Here is a 26732-nt window from a genome sequence, read left to right as displayed (position 1 = left end):
TCCCCATCACACTTGAATGAAAGTGGACAGGGACCTAAGAGTCCCTGCATGTTGCTGCTGTAACTTATCTGTACTGTTTCCTCCTCTGACCAGCCCTGGCATAAACACCACTCGGTATATATTTGTTGAGGAAACAAATTAACTAACAGGTAATAAGGTGACTCTCTTTAGAGATATAATGCATGCAGTCATCTCCATTTTATTACATATGCAGGAGCTATAGACTTTATAGCTGAGCCAAACATCGGTCTTCCTGCACATGCCTCCTAGGAAGCAATCCGGATGTGCCTCGCATTTGATGCTGGCTGCACACACACTTTGGGGTCAGTGTGAAAAGCCAGGCACAGCAATCTGCAAACACTGATTGACTTTTGAGTGTGTGTGATCCATGGCATAAGGAAGCCTTAAATCAGGAAAAGCTACGGGATTCCTCTGGACTTGGGAATAGGCAAATCCCTCTTCAGAAACAAAACCAAAAAAAAAGCGCCCATGGCCATGGGCGGCTCAGAGAGAAAAGAGCTCAAGACCTGAAGGCTAAAGGCAATGTCACTAGCCATTCCTTTGCTCAGCAGAAGGACAAGAATGTGATTCAGTGGCATTGTTTCTAAATGGCCCACCTTTCCACAGGCAAGGTTAGCCGTGTGAGGGAAGAAAGAGAAAACAAAGAAGATAAGGAGAAAGGAGAGGAAGAGATAGTAACTGTCAATGGTGATTAGAAGCAGAGGGCAGAGCTGGCCAAAAAAAGAATGACAGGGAGACAGCAATAGAAGCTAGAATCTCAGTGCAGAGGGGGAGGGCTAGGCCAACAGCCTCCCAGAGATTATTATAGCTCCTAAAAGCAGCGTGTGTGTGTGTGTGTGTGTGTGTGTGTGTGTGTGTGTGTGTGTGTTGGAGGTGAGAGAGAAGAGACTTCTTTTCCTCCATTAAATGCCCCTGAAAGTGTCTCCATGGTAATGAGCAAGAATAACTGGAGAGGAAAAGAACAAATGAATACATGATAAGAGCCCAGCAGATCTCTATGAATCCACAAAGTCACTCACAGACCCTCTGGCAGCCTTCCCCAGAGTCTGTTCCACAGAACACCAGTTCCTTGGAAACTGGGGGGGAAATAAAAAATTACAGAGGCAATTTGAAATACATCAGGTGAAGCAGAGTTAAACAGGTTTCTGTTGTGAATCGTCACTGGCCAGAAGGGGATGCCATCCACGGAAGTCCCTCCCCTCCACTGACCAGGAGGCACCATTTATGTTGAGCTGCCCGCCAAGCTGGGGCCGGTGCTCTGTGGGGTGCACAGTTCCTGAGAAAAACAAACCGTGGAAGCTTATAAAGATTGTGCTAACTTTCAAAGAGAAAGCAGATTTCTGGTTAAGGATGCTGGGGCGAAGTTTATCAGTAGCTTGGTACAATAATGGAATGTCTTCAGGCTCACCCCTGAGTTTGGAATGCAGGCTATAGATGTCATCTCAGCAATGCCCCACATAAATGAATCTCCAAGGAAAGATCTGGCCCATGGGACTTATCCAGGGGAAAACATAACCCACTCAATGCAGTTGACTGGGCTGGGGTCTTTCAGATGTTGGCTTTGGTAGTTTAAACTGAGATCATGAGAAAGCAGACACAACTGGTGTAAACCAGTCAACGTGGTTGATTGACATACAGTTAATGCTCAACAAATGGCAGAAAAAAATTAATGGCAGCTCAGAATTTTTTGTTTCAAAAAACTAATGTCTGATTATAGTCTATTGTTTTAGATTTTATAAAGCTGGTGAGTTTGAATGGTTTTGGCAGTTTTCTCCAGTTTATATCCCTGAAGATAGCTGGTTAGTGAAGTCCCTGTGCATTGAAGTGAGATCTATTGCCTTTCAGCTTTAATGTTCAGAATCCCATAAAGTAAAATTATAGGCAATTATAAGCGCCCTCACTGTCAGAAGCCAGGTGGTGCCTACCCAGATAGGGGAAGAGTTGCTATCTTTTTGGCTGGGCCAATAAAATCAGCTGAAAGAATAACAAAATGCAAGATCAAATTCTTCTTGAGCACCCAGTCTATTATTGTGGATAACCAGGTTAAGCTTTTTATTTCAGCCTGATTTTCCCTTCCGGTTTCTCTCTGCCATGATTTTGTATGTCTTCATTTGTCATTCCCCGTAATTGACTCACTGCTTCCTTCCCGGATCTCAAATAATCCAGCTAATCCCATGTCCCTGTCATGACCCTGGCATTCTCTAGAACCCATTTTGTCCAGCCCAGCTGTACAGGAGTGTTTCACTAGAGCTTCGTATATATCCCAGGTTCACTCATTAGCCTGCACATCAATGCAATGTTTTCTCAGACTGGCTACTATATTTTTGCACTACCAGTGAAAGAATCTACCTATCAGAACAGCTTTAATGAAAACTATAACTCTTAACCCGAGGGAACAGTTCATGTTAAGGGTTTTGGGATTTGATTTTCACTGCCTTCCGACCCCTGTTGCAACAAGATTCAGGATATGTGATATTATACAGACACAAACTATTGTGGGTCAATGGGTAAGCATTTAGATTTCCATTGAACTTGACATTTTATATCACCCTACTTTCCAAGACATGTCAAACATCAAGAGCTTAGAGAAAATTGTGGCCCACATATCATATGAGCAGAACTCTGTTCTTGTTCTGATGAATAAATTATAGATTTTTAAGTGATTGCTCCCCCAAATACAGCAGCACAGAAACTAGAAATGATGGGAGATAGGACTCACACCTGTGAACAGGGGCAAAGACAAAACACAGTGGGAACTGACCAAGACATGTCCCTTGCTCATTGTGCCAATGGCCCCAAAATCCTAAATAAGGCTTTGAATGCCTCTGACAAGTTAAAATACATTGATAGCAACAGTGTAAGTTATTATCTGAAAAGTAAGAAAGTGACTTTGGAGAAGCTCTTTAACCTACAGTTTGCTGAATGCTTTTGCAGAAAAGACTTCACATTAAAAATGCCCAATTGACAAGTGCAAGTGCACACTGTTCTACCTTTCTGAGAAAAATAGAACAACATGGCACCAAGCTTTAGTGCCACCCCTCAGGTCTTACCTAAATAGTTCTACGTCCCAGGCTCCAGACCTCTGTGTTTCCAGCTGTTCTTTAGCAAATGTTAGTAAAGGGATATCACAGGGATGATCCTGGGCCCGGTAGGATATTAAATTATGTTTTGTATACATGGGTGCATGGCAGTCTTACTTTCTAAGTTTTTCTGGGTGTCTGAAATCATTTCTTTTTTAAACAAGTTATTACTAAAAAAAATGTGCTGATGACTATAATGAGTTGTTGAACATTTGATTTTAAATGTAAATAAAAGTTCATGCATGTTGTAAGCTTCTCTCTTAGGTGTCAGGACAAGGCAACTCTCCAAAGCAGTTCATTCCCCCAGGAAACCAAATCTCCTTGCTTTTACTCTTCAAGAATGATTTTTAAGGAATATAAGCAAAAGGCTTTGGAATTCTAGAGTGTATTTTTAAGAGAGTTTAGCAACCCGAAGTAAAAAACATACGTGGAATGTAAAGCCTTATGAACATATAAAAATATTTTCCACGGAATTTGTCATGATGCAATATAATGGTAACTACCATGGTATCGTGTATTTTTGTGGTGCTCAGTAGGTTTTGTTTATTTAGATTGACTTCCGTGACAGTTTGCAAATGTTTTAAATTTTCAAGTTGTCTTAAATGTACAAATGTTTCTGAAAGTATTTCCATGAGGCATATTCTGAAATCTCCAAAGTATTCCTGAGCAGTGGAAAATATTTACATAAGAGGAACATGAAGGGGAACGAGCCTCAGGAAATATCTACCAAAGCAAGTTAACTCAAATTAATATCTCTGATAAAAATAATTAGCTCCTCACTTAAAATGGTGAAGACAATTGCTTTATTTATTAGAGTTTACCCAAATAATATATTTTTAGAACAAACGCTCTTTCTAATTTGGATAACCTTTGCCTAAGAAAATATTAACTATTCTTCTTCATCTGAATAATTTATTTTAATAATTTCTGAATATGTTTTCCTGAAGCTACTTCCCTGATGGGAAGAAAGAGACTTAGTACTTTTGGATATATATAAACTTAATCACACCTATGTGAAATTTTGTACCATTGAAGCTACAAACCTGGTTAATATGTTTCAAACTTTTTCCTTAATTACAAAAGAAATGCATGTACATTCTGGAAAATTTAGAGAATGTGGATAAGCCAATAAAATTTTATATTAATACTTTGAGGTATACTTTCCATATGTTTTCTATGCTAAAACTCACACACATGTACATACATGCACCCAAACAGAAGCAACTGCTAAAACTTTGCACGGAAACAAAGATCAATATTTGGTAATATGCTTGGCTAAGAAGAACTGCTGGATCTGAGCTTTCTTACAATTTAAAATGTAGGTGGGATCCAAAAATGAAAAAGTCTAATTTTTACTTTAATGCCATTAAATTTGCCTGAGTTGTAATGCCTTTGTGGTATTTATATTTAAAACATCCTTTCTAAAATGACAGCATTCTCATAAAACTTGCCAAGAATATAGTGATGGTTGTTTGTTTTTGTGCTTGTTTGTTTGAATTGAACTAAGAGTTGAATTCAACTCTTAGGGCCATTCTTAATGGTCTTAATAAACCATTGTTTTAAAATCAATTATGTTATTTTTGAAGATACCGCGAATAATTATATCTACAAGAAAGATAGTTTAGCAGTAGTTCTCAGTGTGGTGGAATGTTTATTGTTTACTTATGTTTTCCAACCTGTATTTTCCAATGTTTCATAAAGAGCAAATGGTTTTGATTTTATAATCAGAAAAAGAAATTATTTTTAAAGAAGTAACAATAGATTGATCTATTTTTTACCTGATGTAGAAACCACAGAAAAACCCTGGATTCCAGAAAAAACCCGACTTATTTCACTTAATTTAATGACAAATCTTTGAGGTCAAACTCCCAGGGTTTGTTCCATTCCTTGCAAAACAGCATGAGTGGGAATTTAGTTTTCCTTTTTGGGTAACGTTTCTACAAAGCCTGCTGATAAAGCTCTTTAATTTTCTTTCTGCAAAACAATTATTTCTGGAGCTAAACTGAGATGAAGCTGATAATGGGTCTCAATTCTTCAACTTTAAAGCAGAAACTAAAGTCATAAAGTCCTGACATATTCTCCAAAGCACAGCCCCATCAAGCTAAACAGCCCTTGGAAACACTTGCTGAAACTCACAGTTGGGGCATGTATCTCCTTCGCTGTGGCCATTTTTCACCTTCTGTTAAAGCCACGGAAGCCTGGGGAAGGGTGGGGGAGATTTTTCAGCTAATCTTCACATGAGCCTTGAAAAATGATTTTCTTTCAGAGAAACATCTAGAATAAGAGAAACATAAGTGATAAATAATAATAATAATCTGAGTGAGACCTGTGTAAAACTGACAGATCTGAAATCATTTTAAAGCACAGTAGCTTTTAGATGTGTCTGAGGAGCCACCGCCAATGCATTCCATTGAAAAAAAAGCCCAGGGTGCCTCTTAAATGTATCTCCTTCTATCAGTTGCAAGCCCTCTTGCAGTGTTAATTGACATCAGTACAATTCAACCTGTGTTTATTGAGTACGCCTAATGCACGCTTAATACTTAAACAGATGCAAGTGCCTCTAAATAACAACCTCCCCATTGCTTTTCATGTGACATCCCACACGATCAGCCTGGATGGAAATCACATCACCACTCTAATGTCCTCTCTGTGTTTTTGATTCCAGCTGTGAAAGTTAGGGATGAGCTGGAGAATGTAAGCCTACTTTAAAGCACAGGAGAAATCTACTGGCACAAAATAAAAGCTGTACTGTTTATTAAGGTTGTGCAAATAGCTGTGGAACTTAGTTCTCTCTGCATTGCTTTCTTTTTTTCTTTTCTTTTTTTAATGAAGACAATTCTTCACGAAATTGCCAAACTAAGGCAGAAGGAAACTTTCTCCATCTTTATAATGCTTTCATCAGATAACCAATATAAAATATTTTTCAGAATACTCTGTCTCCTCAGACTTTAGAGTTTGTTCTTGAGAAGTTGGAGATAAACAAATATGGCCTTAATAAATCTATCTAACATTGTAAATACACAGTTTCTGGTTCTTCTTCTCTTTGGGGCAATAGGCCAAGTTTCATCAACAATTCAGATATTCTGGTCTTTCTCAAAAATGTCATTGCATCAAGAATATTATGTCTTAGCAAGCTGTTGGAGAAAATTAGGACGTTTATGGTAGTTTTGCCTTAATTAAAGTCGGCTGCCTTCTGGGAAAACTGATAACACACCTTTGATAGGTGTTGCATTCTAAAGAGCATGGTTTGGGGAGAGGCATTAAACCTGACTTTTGCAGCCATTAACAAACAAGCATGAAATAGTTGTGTTTGGGGTCAGGCAATGTTTAGAGGGTTTTGTCTGTTTTATTGTTGGTTTTGGGGGGTGTTTGTTTGCTTTTCCTGCATTGGCATTTCACCCTGACATTAGTTTGCTCAGGCTGCCAGAACAAAGTACCACAGACGGGGCGGGTCTTAAACATCAAAAACTGTTTTCTCCCAATTGTGGAGACTGGAAGTTTGAGGTCAAGGTGTCGGCAGGGTTGGCTTCTCCTGGAGCCTCTCTCCTTAGCTTTGAGTTAATGTCTTCTCCTGGTGTCTTCCCACAGAGTGTCAGTGTGTCCTAATCTCGTCTTCATATTAGGACAGTCATAGTGGTTTAGGGTCCACCCTAATGACCTCATGTTAACTTAGTTACCACTTTAAAGGCCCTGCCGCCAAACACAATCCCATTCTGAGGTACCAGGGATTAGGACTTCGACATGGGAATTTGGGAAGGGCAGTTCAGCCCAAAACAAACCTGACTCGGGGTCCTTTGGCCAAATCTGTAAGACCTTTTCCCAGTGATGGCCAGAAGGGAAAGTGAGAAGGTGGGAAAGTGTTGATGAGGTTTTCACAAGGCCTGGCTGGCTACTGCAGCAACTCTTTTTTGGTTTTCCCCTCCTTCAACATGGAGAATTAGAAAGTCCACTGAGAACTTTGAGCACACTTTGCTATCTTTCCCTAAATTTCTTTTTGTTTCCCCCAAGTAAACACATGCCTCTGTCCATCTGTATATCTCAGTTAGGATGTCACTCTCCTTGTGTTTACATATCAATGATAGGAAAGAGCTGGTCAATGCATCCCATCAATCAGAGACTTTCTAACTGGCAGACACCTTGGAGATTGCCTACCGTTTGTTGAGCACCCGCAATGTACCTAATGCTGTAGCAAGTGTAGGCCTGTTCTCTCATTCACTCCTCATAGCAGCCCTGGGAAGTAGGTACCATTATCAACAATATTTTGCAGATGTGATCATGGAATCATAGACACATTTGGTAATTTGTGGAAAGTTCTAGAGCTTAGTGTACCGGGGAGCAAGGATTTGAACCCAAGTAGTCCTATTCCAGACCTGAGCCTTTAATCTCTTCACAATACTTTTCCTTAGTCCTGTTGGCAGAGAAGAAACCTGTGTGCAGGAAGATAACTGTATTTTTCTGAGTTTTCAATGTAGAGAATCATCTTGGGGCCTCACAAAAGACCTGGGTTCTAGCTCCAGCTCTTCTAACAGTTGATAGTTCTCAAGGATTCTGGGGACGTCCAAGGGAGCCCCAGAATAGAAGCAAAATGATAATCCCATTCCAAATTGGCAAAAGGAGGTGATGCTTTAGAAAAAATGTTTCTCGATAAAGCTATTTGTTTTGTTTAGCTTCAGATAAAGCTCTTGGTCTCCATATGGTTTCCCTGAAAGGGCTAGGTCTGTGGGAGGTAGCCAGGCCTCTCCGTGTAATGCTGTCAGTTCCGGAAGATACTTGCTGAAGACTCTTTCTCCCTATGACAGTTTTGTGTGTGTGTTTTTAAATATGTTTTATTTATTATTTTTTAAATATATTTTTATTTATTTCAAAGAGGAAGGGAGAAAGAGAGAGAGAGAGAGAGAGAGAGAGAGAGAGAAACAAGAAACATCAATGATGAGAGAGAATCATTGATCGTCTGCCTCCTGCATGCCCCACACTCGGGATCGAGCCCGCAACCTGGGTATGTGCCCTGACAGGGAAATGAACAGTTCATGAGTAGATGCTCAACCACTGAGCCATGCTGGCCGGGCTAAAATATGCTTTATTGATTTTTATTGAGATAAAGGGAGAGAGAGACATGGATGAGAGAGAAACATCATTGATTGGCACCCTCTTGCATGCCTCCTGCTGGGGATTCAGCCCGCAACCCATCATGTGTCCTGACTGGGAATCGAACTCTTGGTTCAAGAATGGATGCTCAACCACTGAGCCACACCAGCAGGCTAGTACTTTATGTTGAACATGTGAAGGACATTAAAGTCCTAAAGCATCTTAAAAAATTAAAAATTGAATTACAGTATGAGCCAGCAATCCCACTTCTGGGTATTTATCTGAAGAAATTCAAAACACTAATTTGAAAAGATATATGCACCCCTCTGTTCATTGCAACAGTATTTACAATAGCCAAGATATGGAAGCAACCTAGGTGTCCATCAATAGATGATTTGCTTAAGAAGATGTGGTACATATATACAATGGAATATTACTTGGCCATGAAAAAGAATGAAATCTTACCATTTGTGACAACATGGATGAACCTAGAGGGTATTATGCTAAGTGAAATAAGCCATATGATTTCACTTATATGTGGAATCTAAAGAACAGAATAAATGAACAAACAAAACAGAATCAGACTCATAGGTACAGAGAACAGACTATGGTTGCCAAATGGTAGGGGAGTTGGAGAACTGGGTGAAAAAGGTGAAGTACAAATTGGCATTTACAAAAAAGTCACAAGGAGGTAAAGTACAGCAAAGGGAATATAGTCAATAATATTGTAATAACTATGTATAGTGTCAAATGGGTACTACAATTATTGGGGGATCACTTCATAAGTTATATAAATGTATAACCATGTGCCATACACCTGAAATGAATATAATATAATATTGAATGTCAACTGTAATTGAAAAATAAAAATGTCAAATATACATTTATTTGAAGCAAATCAATATCACATATTACAAGGGACATCCTTTTTACCTCCAGTCTGAGCTAATTGCATAATAGTAATAATAATAACCTCCACTTACTATGTACCTTCCATGTGCCAGAGATTTAATATGCTGTATCTCCTATAGTTTATAGGCTATAAGTATTATATCTGATTTACAGATGAGGAGACCACTGTTCAAATTAAGTAATTTGCTTAAGGCCACAAAGTTAGTTAAGTGGCAGAGCTGAGATTTGAACTAAATTCTTTCTAATTCTAAAGCCTTTACATACATTTATTTTAAGGGAGCGAATCTTTGGGGTTCAAGAAGGAAAAGTGAGGTCTGGAAGCTGCAGCAGTGAATATAACTACTTCCCTAATTGTTTTCTGTCCCTAGTATTTGGGGGTATTCATCCACCACCGTAGCAGTGATTAAAATCTTACCTGGCCCCTAGCAGGTTCGTCTCAGTGGATAGAGCATTGGCCCATGACTGTAGGGTCCTGGGTTCAATTCCAGTCAGGGGCATGTACCTCAGTTGCAGGCTCAATCCCTGGCCCTGGTCGGGGCGCTTGCAGGAGGCAACCAAAGTTTCTCTCTCTCTCTGTCTCTCCCCATCCCTTCCACTCTCTCTATAAATCAAGGGTGAAAAGTGCTCAGGTAAGGATTCACAACAACAAAAATCTTACCTGGCGAACTTTTCCAATCTCCCCCATCCCAGGTCACCTCCAGACCAGTTAAATCAGAGTCTCTGGGAGTGAAACCCGGCCTCCGCTTCTGAAAGCTCCCAGGTGATTCCGATATGTAGCCAAGGCTGGAACCTTTGAAGTCTTGGTTAAAGAAATTAAAGAGCTTTAGGAGCTTTTCTATTCTATTTCCTGCAAACAAGACTTAGAAACCTCTTCAACTGCTTTTACAAAGTTGAAGTACTTGCTATTTCTTTGGAGCACAAACACACCAAAAAAAAAAAAAAATCAGGTAATCTTATATCTGCTCTTCAAAACCAGAGAAAGTAGAGGATGCGAAGGGTATAGGCAGAGAGATGTTGCAAGCACCTACCTCTGTGATACGTCATAAGTCAGTTCACATGCATTTGAAAGTCATTTTTAATATAGCTGGTGAAATCAGTTGTTGAATTAATCAGAAGTCGTCATAGGCAAAGTTGACCCAGGACATGTAGAAAAAGTCAAACCAGACTTTACGGTAACTATAAATATTATGTCATCACGTTTTCTTTAAAAAAGCCTCAACGAAAGATTTCTGCTTTTTCACGTGGATGAGGGTAACTCTAATAAAGGCAAGGACCCTCCCTCACATCATTTTCCCACGGGAATAGGAAGCTGTCCTTTTACCAACCTCTCACCCACCCTGATTTTAGACTTGTGTTATTACAGCATGGGCTCTACGCATCCCATTTTAAAATGTAACTGATCCACACCCAATTTCACTCTGTTCTATGCATAATTCTCTAAAACTGGGCTGTATCATATGCTGGGGGTTTTCCATGTCTCAGGCGACATTAATGTTGCTAAAACTATGTGCAATTTTCATACTTCAGAGAATGAAAATATAGCATTATTGTAACGAAAAAAAATCGTTCTTTTCTGAAAGCCACTGACAAATGGTGCGTCCTGACCACGGCTCACGCCAGCATGGAGGCCACCTGCTTCTGTCCCGTCCGAAGTAACAGTGCTCAATGTTCACTTACAGAATGACGTGGCTGCACTTCTGAAACCAATATCGGAAAAGATTCAGGAAATCCAAACTTTCCGAGAGAGGAACCGGGGCAGCACCATGTTTAACCATCTCTCAGCCGTCAGCGAAAGCATCCCGGCGCTGGGGTGGATAGCTGTGGTGAGTCGCATGCAGTGTGGGCCCTGCACCTCGTCACCTTTGTGGAGCGTTTCAGAGAAGCCACGGCTCCCCTCAGCCTCTGTCCTCTGTCTGCTACTGAAGGCCGAGGCTGTGCAGGCGGAATGTGCCGCTCTTGTGCTGTTTGAAGTTCGGTGCTTTGTGTTCTCCGATGTGCAAAGTGTTTTATCAATCCTCACAGAGCAAAATTTGTCTCCAACTTTCAAGTCAACATCTCCATTGCTTTTCTTCTTCTTTCAGGCATTTTATTTCTTACCCTATTTTTTTTCCCTTCTATGCTTGGGTGATGGTGCTGTTCTCTCAGTCCCCCAAACCCGGCCCTTATGTCAAGGAGATGAATGATGCCGCCACCTTTTACACTAACAGGGTGTTAAAGGACTACAAACACAGGTACGTGCAGTGTGTTGAATTAAATTTCTAGTTAATCGCTTATTAGACATTTGTCCTAAAACTCAACATAGTTCATTACTGATTCCTTTCAGGGGCTGTTAGCTAATTTACTACAAATGTTAATGAAAAATCCTATCTTTGCAGGTAAAGCAATATGGAAAGTGAAATAGTTGTCCAGATAATATGTGTGTTTTAGAAAGTCTGCCTCAGTTTTCTTGTAATGAATAAACAGACTCTCCCACTTGAATGCATGTTATTACAAATTCCCACAATAATGCGAGAGCTCTGTGATGATTTGTGATGGACCGGCCCTATATGGCCCCAGATCTTTTACACTGATCAAAATAGAGTTGGTGGGTGAGCAGAGAGAAGAAAGGAGGAATCGGGAAATGAAGTATAAATGAACAAAAATGAGATGAGACGATAAATCAGGCCAGTTTGAGGGAAAGCAGAGATTGCGTTAAGATGACATACAATCGGGGTGGACAGAGAGACATCTGTAAGAACAGCAGCCACTCAGAGAGCTGCTGGAAGTGCAGATGAGTCTGAACCACGGGGTATGCCCAGAGACCCAGCTTCTAAATTTTAAAATCGTTGCTTTCTACAACCCAAATCATTGATGTTAGACCTAAACTAGGGTTAAAATTGAAAATGGGACCAAATGGAGAGACACTAGAGCTGAATATCAGGAAAACCCTCCTAAACTGCAGTGCTGCCTTCATAGTTTATTTATCCCATGTTAGCAAAAGAGTTCTTGTAGCTTTTAGGAAGGGCAGCTGTAGGAGATTTAAGCATGCCTGTTTCCTTTTACCCCCGGGAACTTTCAATAAAATGATTATTATACCCAGTAACAGACTTCCTACACCCAGAGGACTGTGGTGGAGGTGACTGTGCCCAAGGATACAGCTCCAAATGTTGCCGTGTTGTAGTAGATACTGTAGAATTGTGCAATATGAATGAGAAGAAGCATCAACAATGCAAGACAGCCTGCTCCTGCTCTTCTCACATAAAAATAACAATTCAGAAATGAAGTCTGTTACAAAAGCTGGACATAAAAATTATGTTGGCACGAACCTATGCCCATAGTGACTTCCACATCATAAAGACCTTCTGTGCCTAGCCTTTTTTTCAGGACTGGACCCCTTGGGCAACACCTAGGTCTCTGCTCTTTTGCATATCACCCTTGGAGGTCATTTCTGTTTTCCTCTCATGTCATCAGCTCCTGGCCTCCTCCCAGCCCCTATCTGAGTGTGTGTGGGGGCCATGGGTGTGATTCTCTCCAGGTGGCAGCATAGCCAGGAGGGTTGTGGTTTTTTGCTTTTTTGTACACATGCAAATAGAGCCCAGTGTTTGCCTCTCAATGTCAGCTATTGAGTAGAAAATATACTGCTGGCAGCATCAGGGACAACACAGTGACACTTAATGGACCACCTGAAGACTGTATCAGAAGCTGGGGAAATGCAGCCAGAGGTATGGATTCGTTCACTTCACTTCCAGAAGTAGTCAAACCAGTCCCAAGTCACTGGTCGGACTTCCAGGGGTGCTAACCTGACAGAAGGAGAATACTGCACACTGCTCACCTAACACCCACTTATGGGTACACCCAAGCCAGCTATAGTGAACTCTGCCTCTGTGTAAATAACCCTTATGACTGGCTCGGCTGGTTGTTTGGCTCTTTTTCAGTAAATGAATAAATTATTTTGACTTTATAGAGGAATGGCCTCTCGAGTCATACTCATTGAAATCGCATGCCCCCCACCATAGCTTCTTCCAGGGTAAATGAAACTGAGGATGGGTTTGCAGCTCCTGATGTGTCGTTGGGTCCTGCTCAATGTGTTGTCTCATAGAGGCTGATTTCAGGCTAGAAGATATCATATTGTTATTCCTCACTATTTTGATAGAACTTTCTTCAAGTCAAAATCATAACAGTTAAAAATGAATTTGCATATACATGTTTGAACTTCATTGCTTGTTAGAATTTTTAAATAGAAAATATATTATTTTCTATTTTTAAATATATTAAATATGCAACCTGCTATTTCTAGAACGTCTATAGACATGTGTGTTGTATGCACATACACATATGTACTTATGCAATATATGTATTAAATAATCATATATAAATATGTGTGTACATTATATTGAAATGATCTTAGTGTTTTAACAATAGCTGTTGTATATACTGCCTCCTATGTGCAGGGCACTATACTAAGACCCTCACACACCTCATAGGATAAAGAAACCGATGCAAGAGACATATGGAACTATACTTAGCCTTTCTGGTTTTGACTCTGAAAGTGCAAGAAAGTGAAAATGAGATTTTTCACAGATTTGATTAATATAATCAGGAAATCTAAAAATATAGAACAAAACCACACTCACATCTTTCCTCTTTGAAGGGTAGATAATGATGACTTCAGTTCCCCATTTCACTTTTCTTCAATGGCATGACTTAATATGTGGGATTCTAGTGTGCTGGTGGTACTTTTCATGGAGCATTTCCAGGAAAACAAAACAAAATACATCCAGAAAAAAGTTATTATTGACAAGAGCTTTAGTAATAGAGCTCTCCTTCAGTGATTGTCTTCCGATTAATAGCCCAGGTTCATGATTACGTTTTTGTTAACTGAGATCTCATCATTGTCTCATTTACCACTATTTCATTCAAAGTGGGGAAAATGTGTGGGTGGAAATTATCCAAAGAAAATGCAACTATTTTTGCCTGTCTACAAGTTAAATATTTCTAACAGTCAACTCAATCCTGTATGTTAATCCTGTTGTAAAAGGTAAGCATTGACTACATCTTGGCTCAGCAAAATTGGGATAAAAGTACTGATAATGCCCCACCTAGCTTACATTGTGGTTTTGAGTATCAAATTAAGGTAATTTAAATGAATGTTACCTTTAGATGTATAGAATGATACCAATTTGTAGGAAGTCATTTTTCTTTTTTTAATATATATGCATATTGATTTCAGAGAGGAAGGGAGAGGGGGAGAGAGACAGAAACATCAATAATGAGAATCATTGATTGGCTGCCTCCTGTACACCCCCCATTGGGGACCAAGCCCGCAACCTGGGCATGTGCCCCAACCAGGAATCAAACTGTGACCTCCTGGTTCACAGATTAGTGCTCAACCACTGAGCCATGCTAGCTGGGCCGAAATCATTTTTCTTATAACAACAGTGTTCTTACCAGTTGAAAATCCTCCAATTTGGTTATACTTCAACTGAATAACTCAACCAAATTATTAGAAAACAAACCAAAGGACATTTTTTTCTTTTTCATTGTGCATTAGAAGCAGTACAGAAAGGAAGGGTCATCTCTCTGCAGTCATCTTCCCATTACAGGTGACATGAGGACACGTGACCTGAATCAACTTGGTTCTGTGGGGTCCGCCTCCCTGATCCTCTCTGTTCCCCACCTCCAGGGCACTTGGCTCCCCTCAAGAGAGACCTGGAATGCCTTTCTTTCAAGGTTCTCTTTGGAATCAGTTCACAGTGACCAAACTAGAAAGACAATTGCTCCAAGGTCATCCAGCCTTAGTTACTGAATTATCATGTGCCTCCCTGCTTTTTTTTTAAATCTGATTTTAGATCCTAACTCCATTCTCATTTTTTCTCTTTCATAATAAAGCGATTTACGCCATGTAGATTGGGTGAAGTCATATTTGAACATCTGGAGTGAGCTTCAAGCATACATCAAGGAACACCACACCACAGGCCTTACTTGGAGCAAAATAGTAAGTACCAAGCCCTCTTTCCCCTGGCTAGCAAAACACCACAGAAGTATTCATTCTGGTAGCCTAGTAACCTCACACTAGAATTTACCTCAAGGAAAGCATAAGATAAAACATACATGTAGAAACTGCTTATAAAAATGTCATTTGCCATACGAAAATCTGGGAACTGCCTACATGACATACAAAAGAGAGAAGAAAAGTTGTCTATGGTAAGAACCCTGGGCAACTGTTAAAAATCCTTTCCTAGCCCTAACCGGTTTGGCTCAGTGAATAGAGCATCAGCCTGCAGACTGAAGGGTCCCCAGTTCGATTCCGGTCAAGGGCATGTACCTTGGTTGAGGGCACATCCCCAGTTGGGGGGTGAGCAGGAGGCAGCTGATCAAAGTTTCTCTCTCATTGATGTTTCTAACTCTATCCCTCTCCCTTCCTCTCTGTAAAAAATCAATAAAATATTTTTAAAAAATCCTTTCCTATATAATAAAACGCTAATATGCAAATTGACCGAACGGCAGAATGACCGGTTGCTATAACGTGCACTGACTACCAGGGGGCAGATGCTCAATGCAGAAGCTGCCCCCTGGTGGTCAGTGCACTCCCACAGGGGCAGCACTGGTCAGCCAGAAGCCAGGCTCATGGCTGGCAAGTGCAGCGGCAGTGGTGGGAGCCTCTCCTACCAGCAGGCGGTAAGGAGTCAGGGATCCCAGACTGCGAGAGCCCCAGACTACGAGAGCCCTGGACTGCGAGAGGGATGTCTGACTACTGGCTTAGGCCTGATCCCCGGAGGGTTCCCGGACTTCGAGAGGGCACAGGCCGGGCTGAGGGACCCCCCGCCACCCGCCCCAGTACATAAATTCAATGCACTGGGCCTCTTAGTAACATTATAATTACATGGGAAATGATTTTCTAGTCAGTTTAGCGCTAGAGTGCAAAAGTTTATGAATCCTAAATGGCATATATTATTAAGAAACTGTCATGAAAACCAAGATGGCGGCATAGGTAAACACCAGAAATTGCTGCCTCACACAACCACTTCAAAAATACAACTAAAAGACAAAACAGACATCATCCAGAACCACAGGAAGGCTGGCTGAGTGGAAATTCTACAACTAGAAGGAAAGAGAAAAGCACACTGAGACTCAGGAGGTGCGGAAGTAAAGTGCAGAGGTACGGAGGTGCACGTGGAAAGGGCTGGCAACTGAGGACATGGTTGTCTTTTTCAATCAGGAGGGAGTCTCAAGCTCCCGACTGCTCTGAACTCCAGTTCCGGGCGAATCTCTAGGGACCCAGACTCATATGGGGAGAAACTGGACTGTCTGGCATCGGTCAGAACTCGAGGGCGGCTTCCTCTCAGAAGTGCTTGCAGCAATTACCGGGACACTGAGACTCGGGGCCTCTTAGGGTAGGACTGAGGAGCAGCCATAGCTGCTTGCTCTGCCCTGTTGATCCCCTGAGACCCCGCCGGACCCAAGCTGTTCGCAGAGGCTTTTGCATATCAAAGGCCTGGCCCTTTGCAATCTGAAAATTACCTAACAAACTGCAGCTGGGTCAGAGAGACCCAGAACTTCCAAAAGAAGGCCCAAGGCCCCACAGCAACTTGCATTGCTTCACAGCTGGGCCTCATCTGGGCACCTCCAAACCCCAAACAAAGAAGAGGAATCTGCAGATCTCTCCATAGCTCCTGCTGGGTAGCCTCAGGAAGAGGCTAAATTAGCACCTCCTTAGAGATCCAAGAGCCAGTGTACCTAGTGGTCAGAGTGGGACCATCCAGATTACAACTCCTCAGATTCATAAGGGACACACTCAGAGGACAGACTCCGTGAGCACCAAAGCCCCACTGAAGCAAGTCTTGCCCCATAAGGGTGTCTCCAGCACAGACGTTCTCCTGCAGACACAGCTGATTCTCACAGCCAATGGGCCTGGAGGTCAATTCCCCCCAGTGATACCTGCAACAATCAAGGCTTAACTACAACAAGACTGTGCACAAAGCCCACAAAGGGGTGCACCAAGAGTGTCCACCTCAGGTAATTGGGGAGGCTGAGCCACTGGGCTCTATAGAACACCTAGCACAGAAAACCACTCTATCAACACAGGGAAGCATAAAAAATGGGGAAACAAAGAAACAGGTCACAAATGACAGAAATGGAGGAAAGCAAACTGCAGGATATAGAGTTCAAAACCACACTTATAAGGTTTTTCAAGAATTTTCTAGAAACCGCAGATAAATTTAGTGAGACCCTCAAGAAATCTAGTGAGACCCTCAAGGTTATGAAAAAGGACCAACTAGAAATTAAGCATACACTGACTAAAATAAAGAATATTATGCAGAGTTCCAACGCAGACTATAGGATCGCAAGAAACAAGTCAAAGATTTGAAATACAAAGAAGCAAAAAGCACCCAACCGGAAAAACAAAAAGAAAAAAGAATCCAAAAATGTGAAGATAGTGTAAGGAGCCTCTGGGACAACTTCAAGCGCACCAAATATCCGAATTATGGGGGTGCCAGAAGAAGAGAGAGAGCAAGATATTGAAAACCTATTTGAAGAAATAATGACAGAAAACTTCCCCTACCTGGTCAAAGAAATAGACTTACAAGTCTAGGAAGCGCCGAGAACCCCAAGCAAAAGGAATCCAAAGAGGACCACACCAAGACACATCATAATTAAAATGCCAAGAGCCAAAGACAAAGAGAGAATCTTAAAAGCAGCAAGAGAAAAACAGTCAGTTGCCTACAAGGCAGTACCCATACGACTGTCAGCTGATTTCTCAACAGAAACTATGCAGGCCAGAAGGGAGTGGCAAGAAATATTCAAAGTGATGAATACCAAGAACCTACAACAGTGATGGCGAACCTATGACACACGTGTCAGAGGTGACACGCGAACTCATTTTTTTGGTTGATTTTTCTTTGTTAAATGGCATTTAAATATATAAAATAAATATCAAAAATATAATTCTTTGTTTTACTATGGTTGCAAATATCAAAAAATTTCTATATGTGACACAGCACCAGAGTTAAGTTAGGGTTTTTTAAAATGCTGACATGCCGAGCTCAAAAGGTTCGCCATCACTGACCTGCAACCAAGATTACTTTACCCAGCAAAGCTATCATTCAGAATTGAAGGTCAGATAAAGAGCTTCACAGATAAGAAAAAGCTAAAGGAGTTCATCACCACCAAAACAATATTATATGAAATGCTGAAAGGTATCCTTTAAGAAGAGGAAGAAGAAGAAAAAGGTAAAGATACAAATTATGAGCAACAAATACACATTTATCAACAAGTGAATCTAAAAATCAAGTGAATAAATAATCTGATGAACAGAATAAACTGGTGAATATAATAGAATCAGGGGCATAGAAAGGGAGTGGACTGACTATTCTCGGGGGGGGAAGGGGTGTGGGGGTGTGGGAAGAGACTGGACAAAAATTGTACACCTATGGATGAGGACAGTGGTGTGGGAGGGTAAGGGCAGAGGGTGGGGTGGGAACAGGGTGGAGGGGAGATATGGGGGGGAAAAAGAGTAACAACTGTAATAATCTGAACAATAAAGATTTAATTTAAAAAAACTGTCATAAAAATGGAAGGAAGTAGAAAGGTTTGAAATTGTTATTAATTTTAAGGAAATAGAATTATGAATAAAATGTCTTTTGTAATGTTTTTGCTATCTCTTCTGGCATTTTAAAGTTTATAAAATAATATTTTTGAATACTTAAACAATTCTACTAGTCTGTATGATATCCTAGTCCTGGGTTAAAATCCCAGGCTGTATCTGTTCCCACTTCAATTCCTGCATGAGATGTTGATCTGACCTTTGCCTTCTTCTTCAGCTTTCTCTCTTACCTCCCTTATCTCACTGCATCCCAACACTTCCAAACTGCTCATGGAATCCTGACCATATGCAATGCTTAGGCTGAACCAAATCAAATTGTCATTATTTCAAAATTTGCAAATTTCATATGGGCCAGCCTTTACTGCAATGTCCCAAACATATAGTACGTTATGTGGCCTGAGTTCTCTGGGGGAAGTACACCCTCCCTCTTCTCCAAGACTCAGCTTCAACATCACTTCTTCAAGAATTTTCCATCAATCTTTATTGGCTCTCCATCTGGAATGGATGGCCCTCCCTCTATGCCTCTTTCATAGTTTTATTATACCTCAATCATAGCCTTCAGTATATAGAATTGTAATTTTTTGTGTGCTTCCAGAGCTCTCTCATTCAACTGGAAACTCATCTCTACCTTTAGCCCCTACCATAGTACCTGGCATGGAGTAAGTGCTCAGCAAATAGTTTGAACTAAGTTGTGAATTATGGGTCTTTTAGAATCTTCTCTGACCTTTTAAGACTATGTACCTGTTTGGGAAATGCTTCTCATGGGAAAATCCCTTCTGTTAGAAATGAATGTTACCTTTCAGTGGTCACAGTGGATGGTCTAACTAGAGTAAACGCTGAGATGAAATGGCATATTTGTGAATTCTATTTGAGGGTAGAACCCACACTTTCCTGATAGCCGTACTGTATCACCTAACCCCGTGGTCGGCAAACTGCGGCTCGCGAGCCACATGCGACTCTTTGGCCCCTTGAGTGTGGCTCTTCCTAAGCCTTAGGAGTACCCTAATTACGTTAATAACAATGTACCTACCTATATAGTTTAAGTTTAAAAAATTTGGCTCTCAAAAGAAATTTCAATCGTTGTACTGTTGATATTTGGCTCTGTTGACTAATGAGTTTGCCGACCACTGACCTAACCTCATTCTAAATGTTGATGTTAGATTAGGTTTAATAGGAAGGCAGAGTTTGTGATTTTTCAAGGGAGTGTGGGACTTATGCATTTGTTCCCCAATGCTTGTACAAATGTTAACATTGACCCCTAAAGACTGACACTTCTTTTTATTTTCTACTTTGCCTATTTTCTCCATAAACTGAAATGTATAGTGTGAGAAACAATAATTGAGCTGCTTATTTTTCTTTTGCTCACAATGTTATGAATTCTGAGAGAAGAGTTCATAAATATTTGAAGGGTATGTGTGGAAATGTGTAGGTGAAATTATTTTTCATACATTTCCAATGAGATGCTGTTTTGTAATTTGTCATCAAGGAAAATTGTCACAAGTTTGCCATGAAGATAGGTCATCATGAGAGAATAACAAACTAAACATCAATGGTCTTTGGATATCTCATTATTTCATGGTAGATAAATGAAACAGGAATAAGCAGCAATTTATTGAAAATAATCATGTGAACAAACAAATGTTAATTCTCTAATGGTGCCCATGGAAAATGAATAGAAATTTAATTTTAAATGGCTTGAATACCTTTAATGCAATATGCAGAGCTGAGTAATTTTGTTTTAAATGTAAAAAAAGAATTGATTGGGATTGGAACCAAGATGGCAGCATAGGTAAATGCCTGTACTCACTGCCTCCCACAACCACATCAAAATTAGAATTAAAATACTAAACAACCATCATTCAGAACCATCTGAAAGCTGGCTGAATGGAAGTCCTACAACTAGAGAAGTAAAGAAGAAAGCACATTGACACTGGTAGGAGGAGCAGAGGTGCAGAACGGGCTGATCCAACACCCACATGTGGCATCTTTTTAATTGGGAGGTATATCTCCAAGGCCTCCTGTGAGAAGCAGGGGGTCCCAGCTGCACACCAGACCCCCAGCCCAGGGTTCCAGAGCTGTAAAGAGAAGTCCTCCTAACTTTAGGCTATAAAAACCAGTGGGGATTATGGCTGAGTAACATAGAGGCTGCTGGAGTCCTAGGTGTTCCTCTTAAAGGGCCCACACATGAACTTATATAATCTCATTTTCTCTGAGCTCTAGTGCTGGGTGGTGACTCTGGGAGAATCCAGGGACATATGGGAAGGAACTGGATTGTCTGGCATCAGGTCAGAAACTTGGGGTGTCTTTCTTCCAGACAGGGGTGCTCCTAGGGGTCATTGTTCCTGTGCTGAGACTTCTCCTGTTGCAGAGCTGAGTGACAGCCATATCTGAGTTTCCATCAGCATGGCCCACACTGTTTGTTCCACCCTGGTGATTCCCTGAGACCCCATCCAATCCAATATGTAGCCCCACCTAAGCTGTTTGCAGCTGCTTTCCCATATGAATGGCCTATCCTGGCTCAGGCATCAGACTTTGCTAAAATCTCTCAAATAAGCAGCAGCTGGTGTCATCGTGCCCCAAACCTATCAATAAAAGGCCCAAGACCTGGCACTAGCAGCAGCTTGCCTTGCTTCACAGCTGGGCCTTGTCTGGGCACTTCCAAGCCCAAAACAAGTAGCAGCCACCTGCAGATCTCACAAAGGCAGTGTCTGAGTTTGTACCTCCTGGGAGGCTTCATAGCCACTGCACCCAATGGTAAGCTTTAGACCATACCAGATTACAACTCTATACATCCACAAGTGACACACTCAAAGGGAAGACTCAGTGAGCACCAAAGCCCCACTGAAGCAAGTCCTGCTGCATAGGGGTGCCTCCTGCACAGCAGCTTTTCCATTGTAGACACAGCTGGTCCTCAAGGCCAATTGGTCTGGGGGTCATTTCCTCCCAGTGACACCAACAGCAATCAAGGCTTAACTATAAGACTGTGCACACAGTCCACACAGGGGCCTACCTAGAGTTCCCAGCTCAGCTGGCTGGGGAGACTGAGCCATTGGGCAATACAGGACACCTAATACCAATTCCAGGAGCCATAACAGCTCTACCTAATACATAGAAACAAACACAGGGAAGGAGCCAAAATGTGATACAAAGAAACATGTCACAAATGAAAGAAATGGAAGCAAGCAAACTACTGGATAGAGAGTTCAAAACAATGGTTTTAAGGTTACTCAAGGATCTTAATGAAAGCTCCAAGGGACTTAATGAGAGCTTCAAGGGAATTAATGAGAGTATCAAGGGACTTACTGAAACTTTCAAGGATCTTAGTGAGAATTTCAAATACATGAAAAAGGACCAGACAGAAATTAAGCATACACTAACTGAAATAAATAATAACAGTAGAGTAGAGGATTCAAAAAATCAAATCAATGATTTGGAATATGAGGAAGCAAAAATCACCCAATCAAAAAAACAAAAAGAAAAAAGAATTAAAAAATTTATGACGATAGTGTAAGGAGCCTCTGGGACAACTTCAAGCATACTAACATTTGCACTATGGGGGTGCCAGAAGGAGAAGAGAGAGAGAGCAAGATATTGAAAACCTATTTGAAGAAATAATGACAGAAAACTTCCCCTACCTGGTCAAAGAAATAGACTTACAAGTTCAGGAAGCACAGAGAGTCCCAAAGAAGAGGAACCCAAAGAGGCCCACACCAAGACACATCATAATTAAAATGCCAAGGGTTAAAGACAAAGAGAGAATCTTAAAAGCATGAATAGAAAAGCAGTTACCTACAAGGGAGCCCCATATGACTGTCAGCTGATTTCTCAACAGAAACTTTGCAGGCCAGAAGGGAGTGGCAAGAAATACTCAAAGTGATGAACGGCAAGGACCAACAACCAAGATTACTCTAACCAGCAAACACTCATTTAGAATTGAAGATCAGACAAGAAAAAGCTAAAGAAGCTCATCACCACCAAACCAGTATTACATTAAATGTTGAAGTGTATTGTTTGAGAAGAGGAAGAAGAAGAGGAAGAGGAAGGAGGAGGAAGAGGAGAAGAATGAGGAGGAGGAGAATGGCAATAAATACATATCTACCAACAATTGAATCTAAAAATCAAAATAAACGAGCAGAAATGCAATGAACAAAATAAACTAGTGAATAAAATAGAATCAGAGGCATGGAAACATGGAACAGACTGACAAATCTCAGTGGGGGAGGGGCAGGAAGAGATTAACCAACGGTTTAATATGCATATATGCATTACCTATGGACACAGACAATAGGATGATGAAGGCCTGAGGTGGGGCAGAAACCAGATGGAGCGGGGTAATGGGGGGTAAAAAGGGGACATCTGTAATACTCTCAACAATAAAGATTTTTTTAAATATTTTTTTCTTGATTTCAGAGAGGAAGGGAGAGGGAGAGAGAGATAGAAACATCAATGATGAGAGAGAATCATTGATTGGTTGCCTCATGAACACCCCCTACTGGGGATTGAGCCCACAACTCAGGCATGTGCCCTTGACCAGCATCAAACCCGGGACCCTTAGGTCTGCAGGCTGATGCTCTATCCACTGAGCACAGCCAGCTAGGGAAACAATAAATATTTTTTAAATCAATTTATTATTAATTATAGATAAATAAATGTAGTTGTTTTGCTTTGTTCTATCTAGAGTGAATACTTATCTTTTCATTATGTTCATTAGAAATATATGCCTTGTAACAATGACTTTCAAACTTTTTTAAGGCAACCCATAGTAAGAAATATATTTTACACACACACACACACACACACACACACACACACACACACACTGTACCCACAACACTAAAATAAGTTTCATAAAACAATACTTTTTCTTACCACATGATATGCATTCAGATATTTTCCTTTACATTTTATTTCATTTTTTATAAAATTCTGGCTGAGATTCACTAAATTCATGACCCACTGATGGGTCATATTCCACATTTTGAAAAACATGTTCTAAAACAAAAAATGTTATATTTGTGCAAAATGTAAATGACCCTTGGAGCATGTATAGGCAGCATTGGTTGCCATAATAAAAAATGACAGCTATTACTTATTGAGCACATGTCATGATCCTGGAAAATTCTATTCAAAATGGTAATCATTATAAAGCAGAGCATCTACTTCATTTCTTTAATAGAAGAGCAGTATGATGAAGTTTTGGCCAGATATTAAAAGTGAGAAATGACTATGGTAAGAAAATGTTGGTCCAGAGATAACATTATATGTACAAAATCTTCTGACAAGTTTTAAGACATATACATAGAAACCTATTTCCTCATATTTTTGTTCCCTTCTTAGATTTGGGGTAAAAAAAAAAACTATTAAAAATATTTTTAATTTAAATATAAATGGTAAGTATTTTGAGTAACAGGTTTTCTTCTTTCAAATTGGATTTTGAGATTTGCGCTCTGTGGGTTTGAGTGACCAGCTGACTGCATGCCTGCTGCTGAGCCTGAGCGAGTTTCCAAGGGTACATGCTCTGAGAAAGATCATCCCCGAGTTAGCACTGGAACTGTATTTGCCTGCTCCCACCTCCTAACCTTTGCATCCGGACTGCAGCTGTGTCAGACAACTGTTCCTGCCTTCAGTTGTCAGGGTGAAATGAAAACTTTGCGGCCAGCAGTTTTTCAGGACAGTGATTGGCGAGGGGTCCCTGTGTGCACAAGTGTGCTGGCGCGGGTGGGGGTGCGCTGGGGGAAGAAGCAGCTGTGAAGTAATGCGTCTGGAATTTCTCCTCACATTCACTGTGGCAAATGGAATCTTCTCTTTTCTGCAACATGGCCGTGGACTAGGACTCTACACCAGAAACTTCTTGCAGTTTAGGGGTAGTTTAGTGATCGGGAACTCTTCTCCATATTAATTTACATAGTTTCCTCATATGCACTAGTCTCAAATGCACTTTGTGGAATAAATTGATCTTTTGGCAGGAACCCAATACTGTTCATTATTTTCCTGGGCAGTAGGTCAGATTTGTAATATCTGTTGGCAGTTCCTACAAATCAGATAACTAACGCTGAACCACTAAGGCCTAATCTTTACACTTGTAATTACCGAAATAACTGATCTTTCTATGAATTGCCCTGATCAACATTCCAGCTGTTACTCTGTTCTGTGAGGATCTGGCCAGAAAAAAAGGTCATGAAAAGAAGTTCACACAAATAGGATAATGTGCTATTGTTTTCTTCACTTTCTGATGTTAAACTTGACGGATTTTTGTCCTTTTACATGTCTGTCTGAATTACTTTAGCTTTGAAAACAACTATGATATGATTATTTGTAAAGCAGGATAAAACTACACATCGATGAATGTGTATAAAGTAGTATATAATGGTGATGGAATTCCCTCTGCTAATAAGGTGATTTTTAAAAAATCTATCCTATATACCAATTGTCATCCATCCTAACCTCCCCTGAACCTCCAGAAAATGCATATCGCTGGAAATGGTTATAATATTATACAAGGTGGGGTTTTATATCACAAAGCAAGAGACTTTGAAATCACTCCTTTTCTTCCAGGTACATATTTCTTTTCAGCCTGTTTCTCAACATAAAGAACAAATGTCCATTTACAAAGCAAAAATTTAACAGTTTGCTTGTGATCAAATTAAAATTCAGCCAGAGGGTACCCTGACTACTATAAATAATGTAGATGCTCTAGCATGTCATTAAATATGTATGTCTTTAAATTTTCAAGTCATCTGTCCTCTCTGGCTTCTTCTTGATTTTACAAGCAAAAACTCAATCTCTTATATCTAAATTTTCATTTAGGCTTTAAACAGAATTATTTTATGTATTTTTTCAAGAAAAAAATGTAATTTTTGCTATTTTTTGGCAGAGTGCACATTTATTTACATATGATACAAGCTTTTTACACACCATATTTTAAAGTTGTCCCAAACCTCTGCCTGGGGTTTATTAATCATAGTGAGTGGATGAAGCCTGGATGGTGTGCCGGTTGCCTGGATCACAAGCCCATTGATCTCAGTGGCTACAGAGACTGACTCTCTCCAGTCTACCTGACCACAGCTGCATTCAGTCAGCTCCATTGCTCTTGGGTTTTTAGCTCCCTTTCTTCTCTTAAGGAAGAGACCAGAAGGAGTTGGGAGGGTCATTGACTAACAAATGAGCTCCAATGCACAGATAATGGAGTTAGGTTGGAAATGGTGGTGAGTTCAGCCAGAAAGAGACTACTAATTAAGCATTGCTGACGCACCTACCATGCCCCAGATTCTGAGAATACAAAGAGGGATCTATGACTCAGTAGACACAGCTCCTGTCTACTGAAACTCCCATTCTAGATGAATATATAAACCATACAACATGATAATGGGATGAGTAGCATGCTAGAGGGAGCACAAAGCATGATGAATAGCATAGGCCAGGAAAATATGAGGAGGACACCCAATCCTGCAGTGCAGCGTGGTCCCTGAGCCTGCAGCAACCTGGGAACTTGTTAGAAATGTAGAATCCCAGGCCCCAGCCCAGACCTGCTGAATCAGAGCCTGTCTCTTAATAAGACTTGTCAGGGGCTTTATATGCACATTAAAGTTTGAAAAGCACTGCTCTCATGTATTTAAGTTAGACCAAAGGAGTCCAACTTAAGGGAGACTCAAGGGATATCATTAATTTTTACTCATTCATTTATTTCATAACTATTTATTGCTACCTACCATGTACAGAGCATACATTAGGCATTATATTTATGCTTCAGTTTTTGCCATCAAATAGCAGATTTTAATTATGAAGCAAAAATGAATAACAACAATACAGGGCTATGTTGGAAATAAACCTAGCTAATCAGGCTCCTGGATGGGCAAGACATTGGATTTGGGTCTTGAAGGACGAGCAGGTGTTCCTGAGCCAGGCAGTAAAGGAAAGGGCAGTTCTTAGCAGAGAATTTAGCACATGCACATAGGACGTGAACAAAGTGCTTTGAGAGAAAAGCTGGCCGTTTCACAGAGTTGAATGAGGCAAGAGGTGAGGTCAGACAGGCAAGCCGGGGCCAAATGACG

General features: G+C 40.6%; 1 protein-coding gene across 1 annotated transcript in view; it reads left to right on the top strand.

Moving 5' to 3' along the window:
- CAP2 (cyclase associated actin cytoskeleton regulatory protein 2) overlaps window positions 1-26732 on the top strand; it is a 128716-nt gene that overhangs the window by 74706 nt on the left and 27278 nt on the right. Inside the window, exons 5-7 of the mRNA XM_023756487.1 lie at window positions 10778-10921; window positions 11244-11329; window positions 14967-15072. Of these exons, the coding sequence (XP_023612255.1) occupies window positions 10778-10921; window positions 11244-11329; window positions 14967-15072 (336 nt within the window). The remainder of the gene's footprint in view (window positions 1-10777; window positions 10922-11243; window positions 11330-14966; window positions 15073-26732) is intronic.

Source organism: Myotis lucifugus, unplaced genomic scaffold (assembly GCF_000147115.1).
Source record: "Myotis lucifugus unplaced genomic scaffold, Myoluc2.0 scaffold_95, whole genome shotgun sequence".
Lineage (NCBI taxonomy): Eukaryota > Metazoa > Chordata > Mammalia > Chiroptera > Vespertilionidae > Myotis > Myotis lucifugus.
This window is presented reverse-complemented; position numbering and strand designations above follow the sequence as displayed.